General features: G+C 47.2%; 1 protein-coding gene across 1 annotated transcript; it reads right to left on the reverse strand.

Annotated features, from left to right (window-relative positions):
* Positions 1-945: 945 nt before the first annotated feature.
* Positions 946-6,461, reverse strand: IL19 (interleukin 19). Its single transcript, XM_029933131.1, has 5 exons — positions 6,318-6,461; positions 6,100-6,165; positions 3,474-3,626; positions 2,474-2,548; positions 946-1,041 (listed from the first exon to the last, which is right to left on the reverse strand). The coding sequence occupies exons 1-5, from the start codon at positions 6,459-6,461 to the stop codon at positions 946-948; spliced, it is 534 nt and encodes a 177-aa protein (XP_029788991.1).
* Between the last annotated feature and the right edge of the window lie 5,120 nt (positions 6,462-11,581).

An 11,581-nucleotide genomic window follows, 5' to 3' on the forward strand; every position in this document is an offset into this window, starting at 1 on the left:
GATGTCAAGTTGCAGGTGGTCAGAGCCCTGCATCCATCTCCTTGACCATCAGCGGGGGGAGGACAGGGTGCTGGATGGGGGCTTTAGAGACCCAGGGTGGAGCCCGCCTCTGCACTGACTCACTTTGGGACTCATTAATTCTTATCCCTTTCTAACCTTTGTTCTCCACCTATGTGCATTCTTTAAGGCCACTTTCACTTCTTTTTTTAAAGTATTTATTTATTTATTTTGAGAAAGAGAGAGGGAGAGGGAGAGAGAGAGGGATCACTTCAGGGGAGGGGCAGAGAAAAAGGGAGACAGCGAATTTTGAGCAGGCTCCAGGCCGTCAGCGTAGAGCCAGATGCAAGGCTCAAACTCATGGACTGGGAGATCATGACCTGAGCCACCACTTAACCAACTGAGCCACCCAAACACCCCATAAGGCTCCTTTCACTTCTAGTCTTCACCACTTACAATTCCTTGACTGGCCCTCACTGAACAAAAAGACACTTCCAGGAAATGATAGAGGACTGAGTTTATTCAGGAAAAATTGGTCAGTACAATATGCACTACAAGGCATTATTCTGTTCCCATCAGTCATAGGAAAACCAACTGCACAATAAATTAGGGGAAACCCAACCGGACCCCACCACGGTGGCCCTTGGGACCTTTCGACAGACCTGTTTATTATAAATACGACAGCAGACTATTATTTGGCTACTTTCAGGTGGGATCAGCAGTCTGGGCCCAGCAGGTGGGCCTTGCAGGTGTGAGCAGAGATCTGTTCAAACCTAGATTTTTCCCTGCAATACCCCAGCCCCAGGAGAGAGAATTCAAAAGCTCAAGGGAGGGCTTTTCAAAATCACCCTCATCTGTATAAAAGCGGGGCCTTCCCCATCTCCCTCCCCTCAAGAAGCCTCCCAGGAGCCCCAGGGAGAAGCTGGGGTGTTAGGTTCCGGTGGGTCCTCAGGCAGCAGAAGTTCCTTGATGATTCTTGTCAATCCAGGCCAGAAAGACGTCAAGTTCTCCCAGAGACTTAATGGCTGCTGACTGGACCTCCAGCTGAAACCAGGCAAGTCATCCTCAGAACATGCTTTTCTAGACTTTGTCATTGTCAACACTTTCCCCATGTTCCAATCCCTCATGAGGTTTTCCTTTTATTCATCAATTATATTGGCAGAACATTCACACCCCAAATTATATTTCTAGCAGCCAACCCAAATTGTCTTACATTATGTCAGCAACTTATAAATAAAATGAAAAACTCTTCATTCTTTGCCTTCTGGGTTTTTTCATAGACACACACACACACACACACACACACACACACACACACACTTACTGGCCAGTTCTTTTGCTTGTTTTCCTTTTCACATCAGCTTGCTTTACTTCTCCCCGAGAAAGCCTCAACCCCAGGGTGCTCTCCAGTGGGTGGGGGAGCACGCTGTCCCCATCTGACATATGAAAGCACCGAAGCCCCTAAGGACAAGTGTCCTCCCCAATGTCACACAGACAGTCGGTAGCAGAACCAGAACTAGAACTCAGGTCTCGTGATGTAGCCTACCCCTTTCCAGCAGACTGCAAGGAGACCATAAGGTCCAAAAGTATATCCTATGGAGCCGGAGGGCACGGGATCGAGTCCTACCTCCACCACTTATTTGCAGTAGTTACATTAGTTAAATTACTTAACCTGTTTGTGCCTCAATTTCCTCATTTATCAAATGTCAATAATGGCTCCTAGCACTGTTATGAGGAACACATGTGAAGGTACCTGGACTGTCCTTGGGACAATACCGGCTCGTGGAAAGATATATTCAAGTCTTAGCCCTTATTATAATGTTGTCCTACCGAGCCTCTCCACAGGAGGCTGTGAACAGCCTCCCCTGCTCCTTGCTCTGACTCAAAGCATTGTTATCATTTGGGAGTGTGGTTGAAATGCAGAATCTCCTGCCTCGTTCCAGACTTCCTAAGCCAGAGCCTGTGTTTTATTTTGACAAAGGATACCTATAAATAGCACAGTTTGTATCCTACCTCTATCTGGCTTGTGCATTCTACATTTGCATGTACGGGAGAAGCACTGCTCTTTGTCAGCCTCAGAATACTGGTGACAGTCACCTCCCCCAGTGACACCTAGCAGGTAATGTGTTCTGTGCACCACAGCTTACAGTTCGCTGGGGATCTCTGTTCCCTCTGAATCACACCCATTGGAAGTAGTGTGTACTTTCCCTCAAAACTGAACACAGGATAGTTCTGATATGGGAGGGCAGAAGAAGATGGTGGAGGAGTGATGGAGAAAGGGGGCTCCCAGGAAATCAGCAAAGGAGGTAAGACCAACACACTCTGCTGACACATAGGATTAGGAAGACTGGCACTAAACTCTTGTTGAGTCCATGAGTGACTGGGAGGGGTGGGGGCTCAAGGGCTGGCGCCCTCTCACTCAGAGTCCCACTTTCCATCTCTGCCTTTCACATCCCCCTCCAGCCCCCGTCCTTACCTGACTGTAGTTGTCGTGGATGATTCTGGTGGCATTGGTGGCTTCCTCCCTGCAGTGACACTGCTTCTGCTCCTGCTGTGATCAAGGGGAGGAAGTACTCATCAGAGGACTTCTCCACCCAGCCTGCTCTTTCCACCCGAGGGGTGACATTTCTCCTTCTTCCCAAAGTGAGTCAGGTGGATAGACTCAGGTAGGAGCAGCAAGGGGGAGGAGAGTCTGTTTGTAGAGTCACCCTGCGTTGGCCCAGGACTTTTGCTCTTTTTCTGGGTTTACAGCTCACCCGACTGGAAGGGCCAGGGAAGTAGGCACCAAATCTGTCTGGTCACCACTCTGTGAATGCAGCACCCCGCAAGGGAGGCACTAAGTATTTATTGGATTACTTAATTAAGGAATTGACTAAATGAATGGAAGTACAGCAGGGGTCATGACTTCTTCTGACAATTTTAGAATCTGAGGGACAGAAAGGAGAGGGGATTTGTCATAAACTCACACAAGTGATCGTTGGCAGGGATGGGGCTAGAACCCAGGGTTTCTCCTGGCTTAAGTTTTCTTTGGGTTTGTCTGGGTTTAATTTTATTTCTGTTGTTTGTTTTTAATAGATCATTTATAGGCAGCCCTTAGGGAGGGACTATCAGAGGGAACAACGTAGAGGTTAATTGGTATTAAAACCCCAAAGAGTCCCAAACAAAGAAACTAGAGAGATAGGGAGATGCTTATGATAAGCCTGGATTTCTGGGCATGCCTCTCTCACAAGCCAAACCTGAGGTCACTTGAGGAGTACTTTGATATAAGCAGTCACCCCAGGAGGATTATCGGTGAGGAAGCCAGGTCTGATGGGGTATCAGGAGAGGGGAAGCCCTGAGGAAGCAATTCTTGACAGTTCTCCCCGTGGATGGTAGGGCAGGGAATTTCCTTTGGTCCAAGGACCATTTCAGAGAGCCAACTGGGCCCAGCATGTCCTGGGCCGATGGGGAACAGATGTTCTGATGCAGCCACTCACACATTGTTGCAGAGCCTTCTGCATGTAGAGAAAAGAGTTGGCAATGCTGCTGATTTTTCTCAAGATTTTGGGGTTCAGCTCCTGATGGTCCTTGAATACCTTGTCCACGTAAAAAGCCAGGAGGTTCTTGGTCACACAGCATACATCTAAGGGCTACAGACACAAATTAGAGAAAGCTCCAGAAGCCCTCTTCTCTTCCTGTCTTAGGGCCAAAGCAGCCTTTTTTGAGTAGGAGCATCAAGGAATGAAATAGCTAAAAGCAAATTTTTCAAATTCCTATTCATCTCAGAGTGTTCAACTCCTCTTACCACATCAAAGCTACTAATGACGAAGGCACTGAGGAGAGATTGCAGTCCACCTCCTCTTTCTAATGGCCAGGAAATACAGTAATAAGTGATGGAGCCCAGTACAGACTGGAATTCTCTCTGCAGCATCCCTAACATGTCATCACTAACTTCAGCTTAAACCCATCCAGGAATTAGGCATCTGCCTTTTGAAAGGATCCCTGCCTGCACAGCTTTCTGGGAAAGTTCTTCTTTTTGTTGTGTTCCAGCTTGCTCTTCAGATCCATCTCCCATCCATCAACTTGCATATAAATACAAATATATATTATCAATCACTACTGCACACCAGGTGTGTGTTGGGCACATACTCCTTCCATTGTAATGACATTGCATTTATCCTGCTCTGCCTTCCACTCCACCCCCACCCCAATCTGTCCTTTTGAAACTGCAGGGATCATTTGAATGGAGCCAAGATGTGCAAGAATGGAAACGAACAACTGCAGAAATGCGTGTACATCTGGGCAGGTCCACAGCTGGCAGAGTGAGTATCTCCCTAAGGGGGGTGGTGGTAGGGGGACAGTGTTGAATTCCCAGGACACAGCTCAGGGCAGCTGGCCAGACTGGGTTTTCTTCTAGCAATTTACACCCTGCCCTGAGAGTCTGTGAGTTGCTCTGCAGATTTATAGCTCAGTCTGAGAAGGGAGGAGTGTGCAGAGCAACTGCATCCATCTTCATTACCATTAAAGCAGCAAAGCTGCCGTGGCCCCACAGGCAGCTTTTCCTAGATGACAAACTCTACTTGCAAATGCAAAATCTGTCTCCTCCTTGCCTCCTTCTGGTTTCCTTAACCAAAGGGGCAAAATGTTGCACACCTTTGTTTTACCAGGGAGAGAGGGAGAAAACATGATGATAAAGAACTGCATCCCCATTGACCCCTTTCCTTAGGCCACATCAACTATTTCTAGACCAGGAGAGGAGAGAGAATCTGGACACAGAGGGAGATTGGGGAATCAATCACTGGCTCAACCACTGACTAGTCACTTTCTTGCCCAAGCTATCCATCAATTTGCTCATTTGAAGATGTTGGTTTTGGAATAGGTGGCCCTTTGGGTCCCTTCCTGCTGTGATGTCCTCTGAGTCTCTTATGCAATTGGCTGGAATAGTATTTAGTAAGTGGCTACATCTGTTTACTACAAATATATCAGGTCCAATACTGCCTACCAGAATCATCTCACTCAGAGAAAAAGAAAAAACAAAAAGAGTAACTCAGTGCAACTATCCCTCCTACTCTGGGAGATAAATATCTGAAAAAATTGGATGTTTCTAGAATGCTTACAAGGACTGGAGGAGCTCATTTTTTTAAATGTTTATTTATTTATTTTGTAGAAAGAGCATGAACATGGGAGGGGTGGAAAGAGAGGGAGAGAGAGAATCCCAAGCGGTTCTGCGCTATCAGAGCAGGTCGTGGGGCTCAATCCCACGAGACCACGACCCAAGCCAAAGTCAAAAGCTGGACACTTAACCAACTGAGCCACCCAGGCATCCCTGAAGGAGCTCATTTTTAAAGACACTTCCCAGTGGCTCCTTCTGTAAATTGAATTCTCACTTCATAAGTCAACTGTTCTATAACAGACCCTCAACCTCTCATCTGGACCGTTGGACTAAGCTCCTTACTGGCCTCCCTCCTTCACATTCTCCATTGTAAAGAACATCACCAGACTGTCTTTTTGAAAGGTCTTGTGGTCATATAGTCTTCAGCCCAAAAACCTACAGTGACTCCCTATTGCCTGTATTATTATATCAGTCAATGCTCAGCCTGACTTTTAAGGTTCTTGGTAAAATGACTCTAGTGTATTTCTCCACCTCATCCACTTCCACTCACCTCATTCGCCTGCGTGTCCCTCAGACCACAAGCCCACTGCCTCCCCATCCCCTGACACACATTCGTTATCTCACACACATTCTCCCCGATCTCCAGACTCCGTCCTCCCTCATCCACTGACCCACAGCCAACTCAGCTTTTAAGCCACTGCTCATTTCCTCAGCTCCCCCATGAAACCTTCCAGAATCACCCTGAGCCACAGACAGCCTGTCCCATTTGAGCATGTGTTACCCCCACCCCTCTCTAGTTAAGTGGTGCTTCTTTGACCCCTCCTAAGGAGCTTCCAAGTCCCTCAGACACAAATGCGCCCTAACACATCAGCAGGCAAATGAGAAGCCAGGAATATTTAGAGTACGGCAGAGATTAGAAAAGGGAAGACAGGGCGGGGATTTCTTTCTCAGCCTGGAGCTACTTCTCCATAAAAATAACAATACAGGAAAAAGCGGATTTAGGTCAATACCTTAATGCTCTTCAGGGTCTCCAACGTGGACAAGATGGTGACATTTTGGAAGGTGTCCTTAGCTTGCTATGGAGGGAAACATAAGAACAGACACAAGCAATGAATATTCCATGTTCCCCTGAGACACAAAAATTAATGAAAAGGAACTTGTTCTTCAGGAGAAGATGTACGCTGAGACACCCCCCTTGCCCACACCTTCGCCCTGACCCCATACTCACGATGGTTTTCTTGATTTCTTGGAAACTCTCTTCTATATGGTGTATGTCCATGGAAAGCAGGCATCTCCGAAGACCGCGGCCACGCACCGAGCACAGGAAGAGCATGGCAGCCACGAGCTGGAGGGAAACACGCTGTGCCTTCATGTCCTACAGAGAGGGATGGAGGTCAGCTGCCAAGCTGAGGGCGGACAGCAATCGAGACCCTTGACTGAGCTGCCCTTTGGACCTCGCAAGGCAGCCCAGACAGCCACCAAGGAAACAAGACTCACGACCTCAGCCTTGTGGTGGTCATGGGCATGTGTCTCCTCCTCTGGTTTTCTTGAATCAATTGACTGAGCCCCCACCTTCACCCCAGAAAGCACTCTACAGTGCTCTCTCGGGTCCCAGAGAGTGTATTCGTGTGGATATCGCTCCATTATGACTCAACATGCTCATTTTGTCAACAGTGTTGAAAAGCATTGTTTGTAATAAATTAAATAGGAAAAACAGGGTTGGTAATACGCCCTAAGAATTAGGCAACAGATCTGAAAAGCCCTAAAAGCACATTTTGGTTTTTTTTATGTTTGCTCCCGAAATAGGCGACACCCTTTTGTTACAAACCTTCGATATGTATCTGCTTAAAATCATTTGTTTGAAGCCATCTATGAAGATGTCACCTTCTTCTGGAGAACAGCTCATTAGCCATCGTGAAGCGAGAGAGGAGGGCAAGTCGGGGGCCTCTGCTCTGTCACTCACTGAGCCAGGGGGTATGAGGGACATGTGCTTGCAGCTAAGCCAGTCCTAGGCAGGGCCAGACTCGGACACGCCATCTTTTCTCATTCCATCACCTTCCCTGCCTCGGTCCTGCGCTCTGCCTCGTCCATTAAACCACTTTCATGGTGTCACCCAGACACATTGACAAAAGTGCACATGATTCTCTTCTTCAGACTTTCCCCAGCACTAGCCCAGAACTTAGCCTTAAAGAGAAGTCTTAGGATGTTGTGTGTGACTAGACCAGAGCTCTGCTCAGCATCCTCCGTGGTGCCCACCCAGCACTTTCACTTGGAGCCATGTGTGTGCCCGTGTGAATGTAGCAGTGCTGGAGATAGGAAGTGCAGGAGATAGGAAGCCAGCTGGGGCGGAGCGGGGAGTGGGGTGGGGGGAGGCTGAAGAGCCCCCCACCTAACTCCTCACCCTGGCTCCCGTTGTGATAACTATAAAGCACGTGTGTGAGTGTGAGCCTTGGCGGCCCCCACTCCCCACCACTCCTCCCCAGTCTTCCTTGGGATTCCTAGGCTCCAGAAAGAGAGCAAATCCTGTTTAGAAAACCATTTTGCCTCAAGTCTTCTCAACTCCACATCAGTCATGCCCCGTGAGGGCACAGGTGGAGCATGAGCCCTCACCCAGTAGCAGGCATCATGCTAGAGGCCTTGATTCCTCTTTTTCCAACCTCTCTCTGGCAAAACAGTAAAATAGACCCCATGGGTGGGGAAGACTGTAGAGTCCCCCACAGCTCTATCATTTCTCAAGGGAACTAGGAACACGTGCTTCTAGAAAGTCACGTGTCTCCTGACAAGACACCTCTCAGAAGCAGGGGAACATTGATCGATCGCCCCATGCCTGACCCCCATTGTGCGGGGGAGAAAGATGCCCCCTTAGCTGAGTTAGGGGATCAGAGACATCTTGGCCGATTCAGATAATAGCACTATCTAATGTTTGTTGTACATGCCACACGTGTTGGGCATGTGCCAATCATTTTCCATAATTGTCTAATGCTCACACCACCCTGTGAGGTGGGTTGTTTCTGCCCCAATTCTCTTCAAGAGGGAACTGAGACAGAGAACTGAAGAAACTTGCCCCAAGGTAGGCAGCCAGTGAGCGGCAGAGCCAGGACCAGAAGACAGGCAGGCTGGCCTTCGAGTGAATGCCTTCCCCACCATTCAATCCCACCTATAGTAGCATTCCGCCGGGGTCTCAGCTGACAGCCCAGCAGATCCCCTCACACCAAACAGACAGGAGCATCTTTCCAATCGGCTCCCACTGAACCCTGATTCTCCTTACATTTAAAGAGCTATTTAATACTACAATGTCTTAAAAAATATATATATCAAGTGCCTAGCCCAAGCTCCTAGAACAAAAAGTAAATATTAGTTTCCTTCCTCCTTCCCTTCCATCCTTCCCTCCTTCTTCCCCATTCTCCATCTTTTCTTATTGAGTATCCGCCCCCCCGCATCTTACAAAATACCAGGACCTAGGACATCGCAGGCCGTACAAATGACAACAGGTCATCTCTCTGCAGCAGTGAGGGATGAGAGCGAGGGCCATATGACTGAAAGCCTCCAGAGAAGGCCCGTGTGAGCCTTACCTCTCACTGGGTGCTTCCAGGCTGCTCCTGTGTCTTCTCTCTCCGTGCTCTTTGCCAGTTGGAAAGGGATGGTCACTTTTATGCAGGTGGATAAGAGGAAATGCTGTCAAGGTTTACTGGGTGGGTCCACCTTTGGGGAATTGTTTTTTTCCTTGTTTCCTTAGCATCTCATTTTCTTAATTGTTTTCTTTTCTTGCTTCTTTGAGATATAGCTGATTAATCATTATTAAGAAATGCCTCTTTCTTCTGGGTCTTGACATGCAGCTTCTAGGAAGAATAAACTCCCCATCTCCATGCAAATGAGAATTTCTTGCAATTCTGTGTCCATACAGAAAAATCCAAGTGAGGTCACTTTCCTGATTGCTGTGGCATGCCACCAACTGTATCCTGCAGGCAAACTCAGGAAAGTTCTCTCCTGGTGGCCACACCCTGACAAGAGCCAGTCCCAGGAGACTCTGTAGGTTCCCCTGGTCCTGGCACATTCCATCTGCCAGGTGCTTCATACAGCTGTTGAGCACCTCTTTGTACTAGTCACTAGCTAAAGGCTCTACATGCATTATTTTATGCAAACATATATTTGGACATCATCTCTTTCCTCTTTATCATTTCCCTTGGAGAGCCACTTCATCTTGATTCAGGCAGGGAAAGACTAGGAAGTAGAGGGGCTGAGCAGCCAGTGGCAGAGTCAAGAACAGAGCCTAGAGTCCTTGCTCTTGGAAGAGAAGACCCTCCTTCTAAATCACTTTAGGTATACAAACGCTACACCACAACTTCTCCAAGGACCAGCGTGGGAGGTGATGGTAAGGGAAAGATAGGATGTAAAAAGTTCCCTCCCCAAACATGAAATCTCAAACTAAGCAGAACTTGTTTCTACCAAATAAAGCAGTTCTAGGATGGGATCAAGGGACCCACTGGGCCCGTTGAACAATGGGCTGGTGCAGACCTTGCAGGTAGCAGACTGGGGAGTGATGGGCAGATCACTGGCAGAAAATAAAGAGTCACTGACAGAGAAGTAAGAGGGACAGGGAAGCCTGGGGACTTTCATGGGGGTAAGTGCAAGGGAAAGGAGCTCCTGGGGCTAAAACCTGTGTTGTCTGTCATCTTGGACTTAAGGAAATAATGTATGTTGTAAGAAGCAGTGGATTATTGTGGCCATGATGTGGCTCTAGATTTTAGTCCCGGCTTTCTCTCTTCTCTCTTGGACCTTAGATAAGCCAATTAAGACTTTTCCAAAGATCCATGAAATAAGTAACACAAACTATGAGGATTTGAATGAGTGAATGGACTTGATCCATAGTAAGTACTCAGTAAATATTATTTATTCTGATGCTGTGTGCCAGGCACCTGGGAAAGGAGAAGACATCTTCGTTCAGAGTTAATAGGTGTCTCTCTGTTCCTTCTGACAGGGAGAATGAAGGAAGACTCTCTTTTGAGTCTAGAGATCTGCCCCCCACCCATCCCTGCTTCCCCACAGAAGGAGGGGGACGGGAAGGTGGGTGCTGTTTTCCCAGCACGGTCTGAGCTGCCTGGTTCTGAGCTCACAGATGGTGACCCAGCCCCACCTTCTAGATGATTGCAAAACTGTCCATGCTGGCTCTCACCCTGTATTCATCCCCTTGTACTCAGACTGTATGTCCTGACCCAGCTCTCATTTCAGGGCAGAAATGTCCTATCAAGAAACTTGTAAAGGAAGGAAAACTATGTGATATGTAGATGGCTCCCCTCCAGCACACAGCTAGGATGATCGCTCTGCAGGGCAGCCTGGCTTAAGCTGCCTGCCTCAGCCTCCCTGTGGGTGTCAGACCGAAGGCAAGCCCGTTCATCTCTGTGCCTCTGTTTATTCATCTGCAAAATGGTATTAATTGTGCCTACTGCATACTCACTATGTGGGCAGGGTGTGTAGATTAAATGATTAAATATAAGCCCTCAGTACAGGGCCTGGTACATAATAGGAGATTAAAAAATGATAACTTTGTTTTTTAATTTTACCATCCCTTTTTGAAGCCCTAAATTGGGAGTGAGGAGGGACAATAAGCAACAATTTTTCTCCATCGTAAGCCTTGCTGCCTCACAGTTAATATACAAAGTAAGGAGATAGATTGAGATGGAATGGTATCCCTTCTAGGACGGCAGTCAAATTATGGGTTTGATCCATAAATCTAGAACTTTGTCTAGCCTTAGAATTGGTCTTCTAGAACCAGTTGACTCACCATCGGAATACCAGAGCTCCATTTTCCATTTGGCAAATGGGGAAGAAGGAGGCATGTGAAGGAAGACTTTTGAGTCAGAATGGAGAATATTCTGAGTTTGGCATGTGCTGGACACAGCTCTCTTGTGCCTTCCAATCCTCTTTCTCCACCCACTGTCCACTCCAGCTTCATGAACCATTCATGGCAGTGCAAGGGCAATTTCCTCTCCATAAAAGAGTGCAGCTAGCCCCACTCCTCTAGGTGCTAAGTCCTGGAGCTCACACAAAAATGAGCCAGGTATTGCACAACTCCAGAAGGCACCATGCCCATTGCCTTTTATGGGAATGAGGCTCCATGGTGTTGAGTAGTGTGGCCCTATTGAGTGGTCTGGACAAAATCGATTAGGTCTCTAGGAATGATTTTGTGCATATCATTGTGAGGACTGTACAACATTAATATGATAGAGAAATGATCTGCCAAAGAAAGAAATGTTGATATTGATGAATAGATATGCCATCCGGGAAGTAAAGAAGAACTTAAAAACAGAAAGAATATAAATGTTTAAATGTGTTGATAAATACATTTGGATTGTAAGGATACATTTGGAATTTGTCTATAGCTTTGAAAATAAAGCAAAAAAGGATACATTTCCCAGTTCTTGGGGACTTTAAACCTAAAGAGTTTCTCCTCTGTTTGGGATTTAGAAAGGAGAGGCAGAAACAATAACAGAG

This window comes from Suricata suricatta, chromosome 3, assembly GCF_006229205.1.
Source record: "Suricata suricatta isolate VVHF042 chromosome 3, meerkat_22Aug2017_6uvM2_HiC, whole genome shotgun sequence".
NCBI lineage: Eukaryota > Metazoa > Chordata > Mammalia > Carnivora > Herpestidae > Suricata > Suricata suricatta.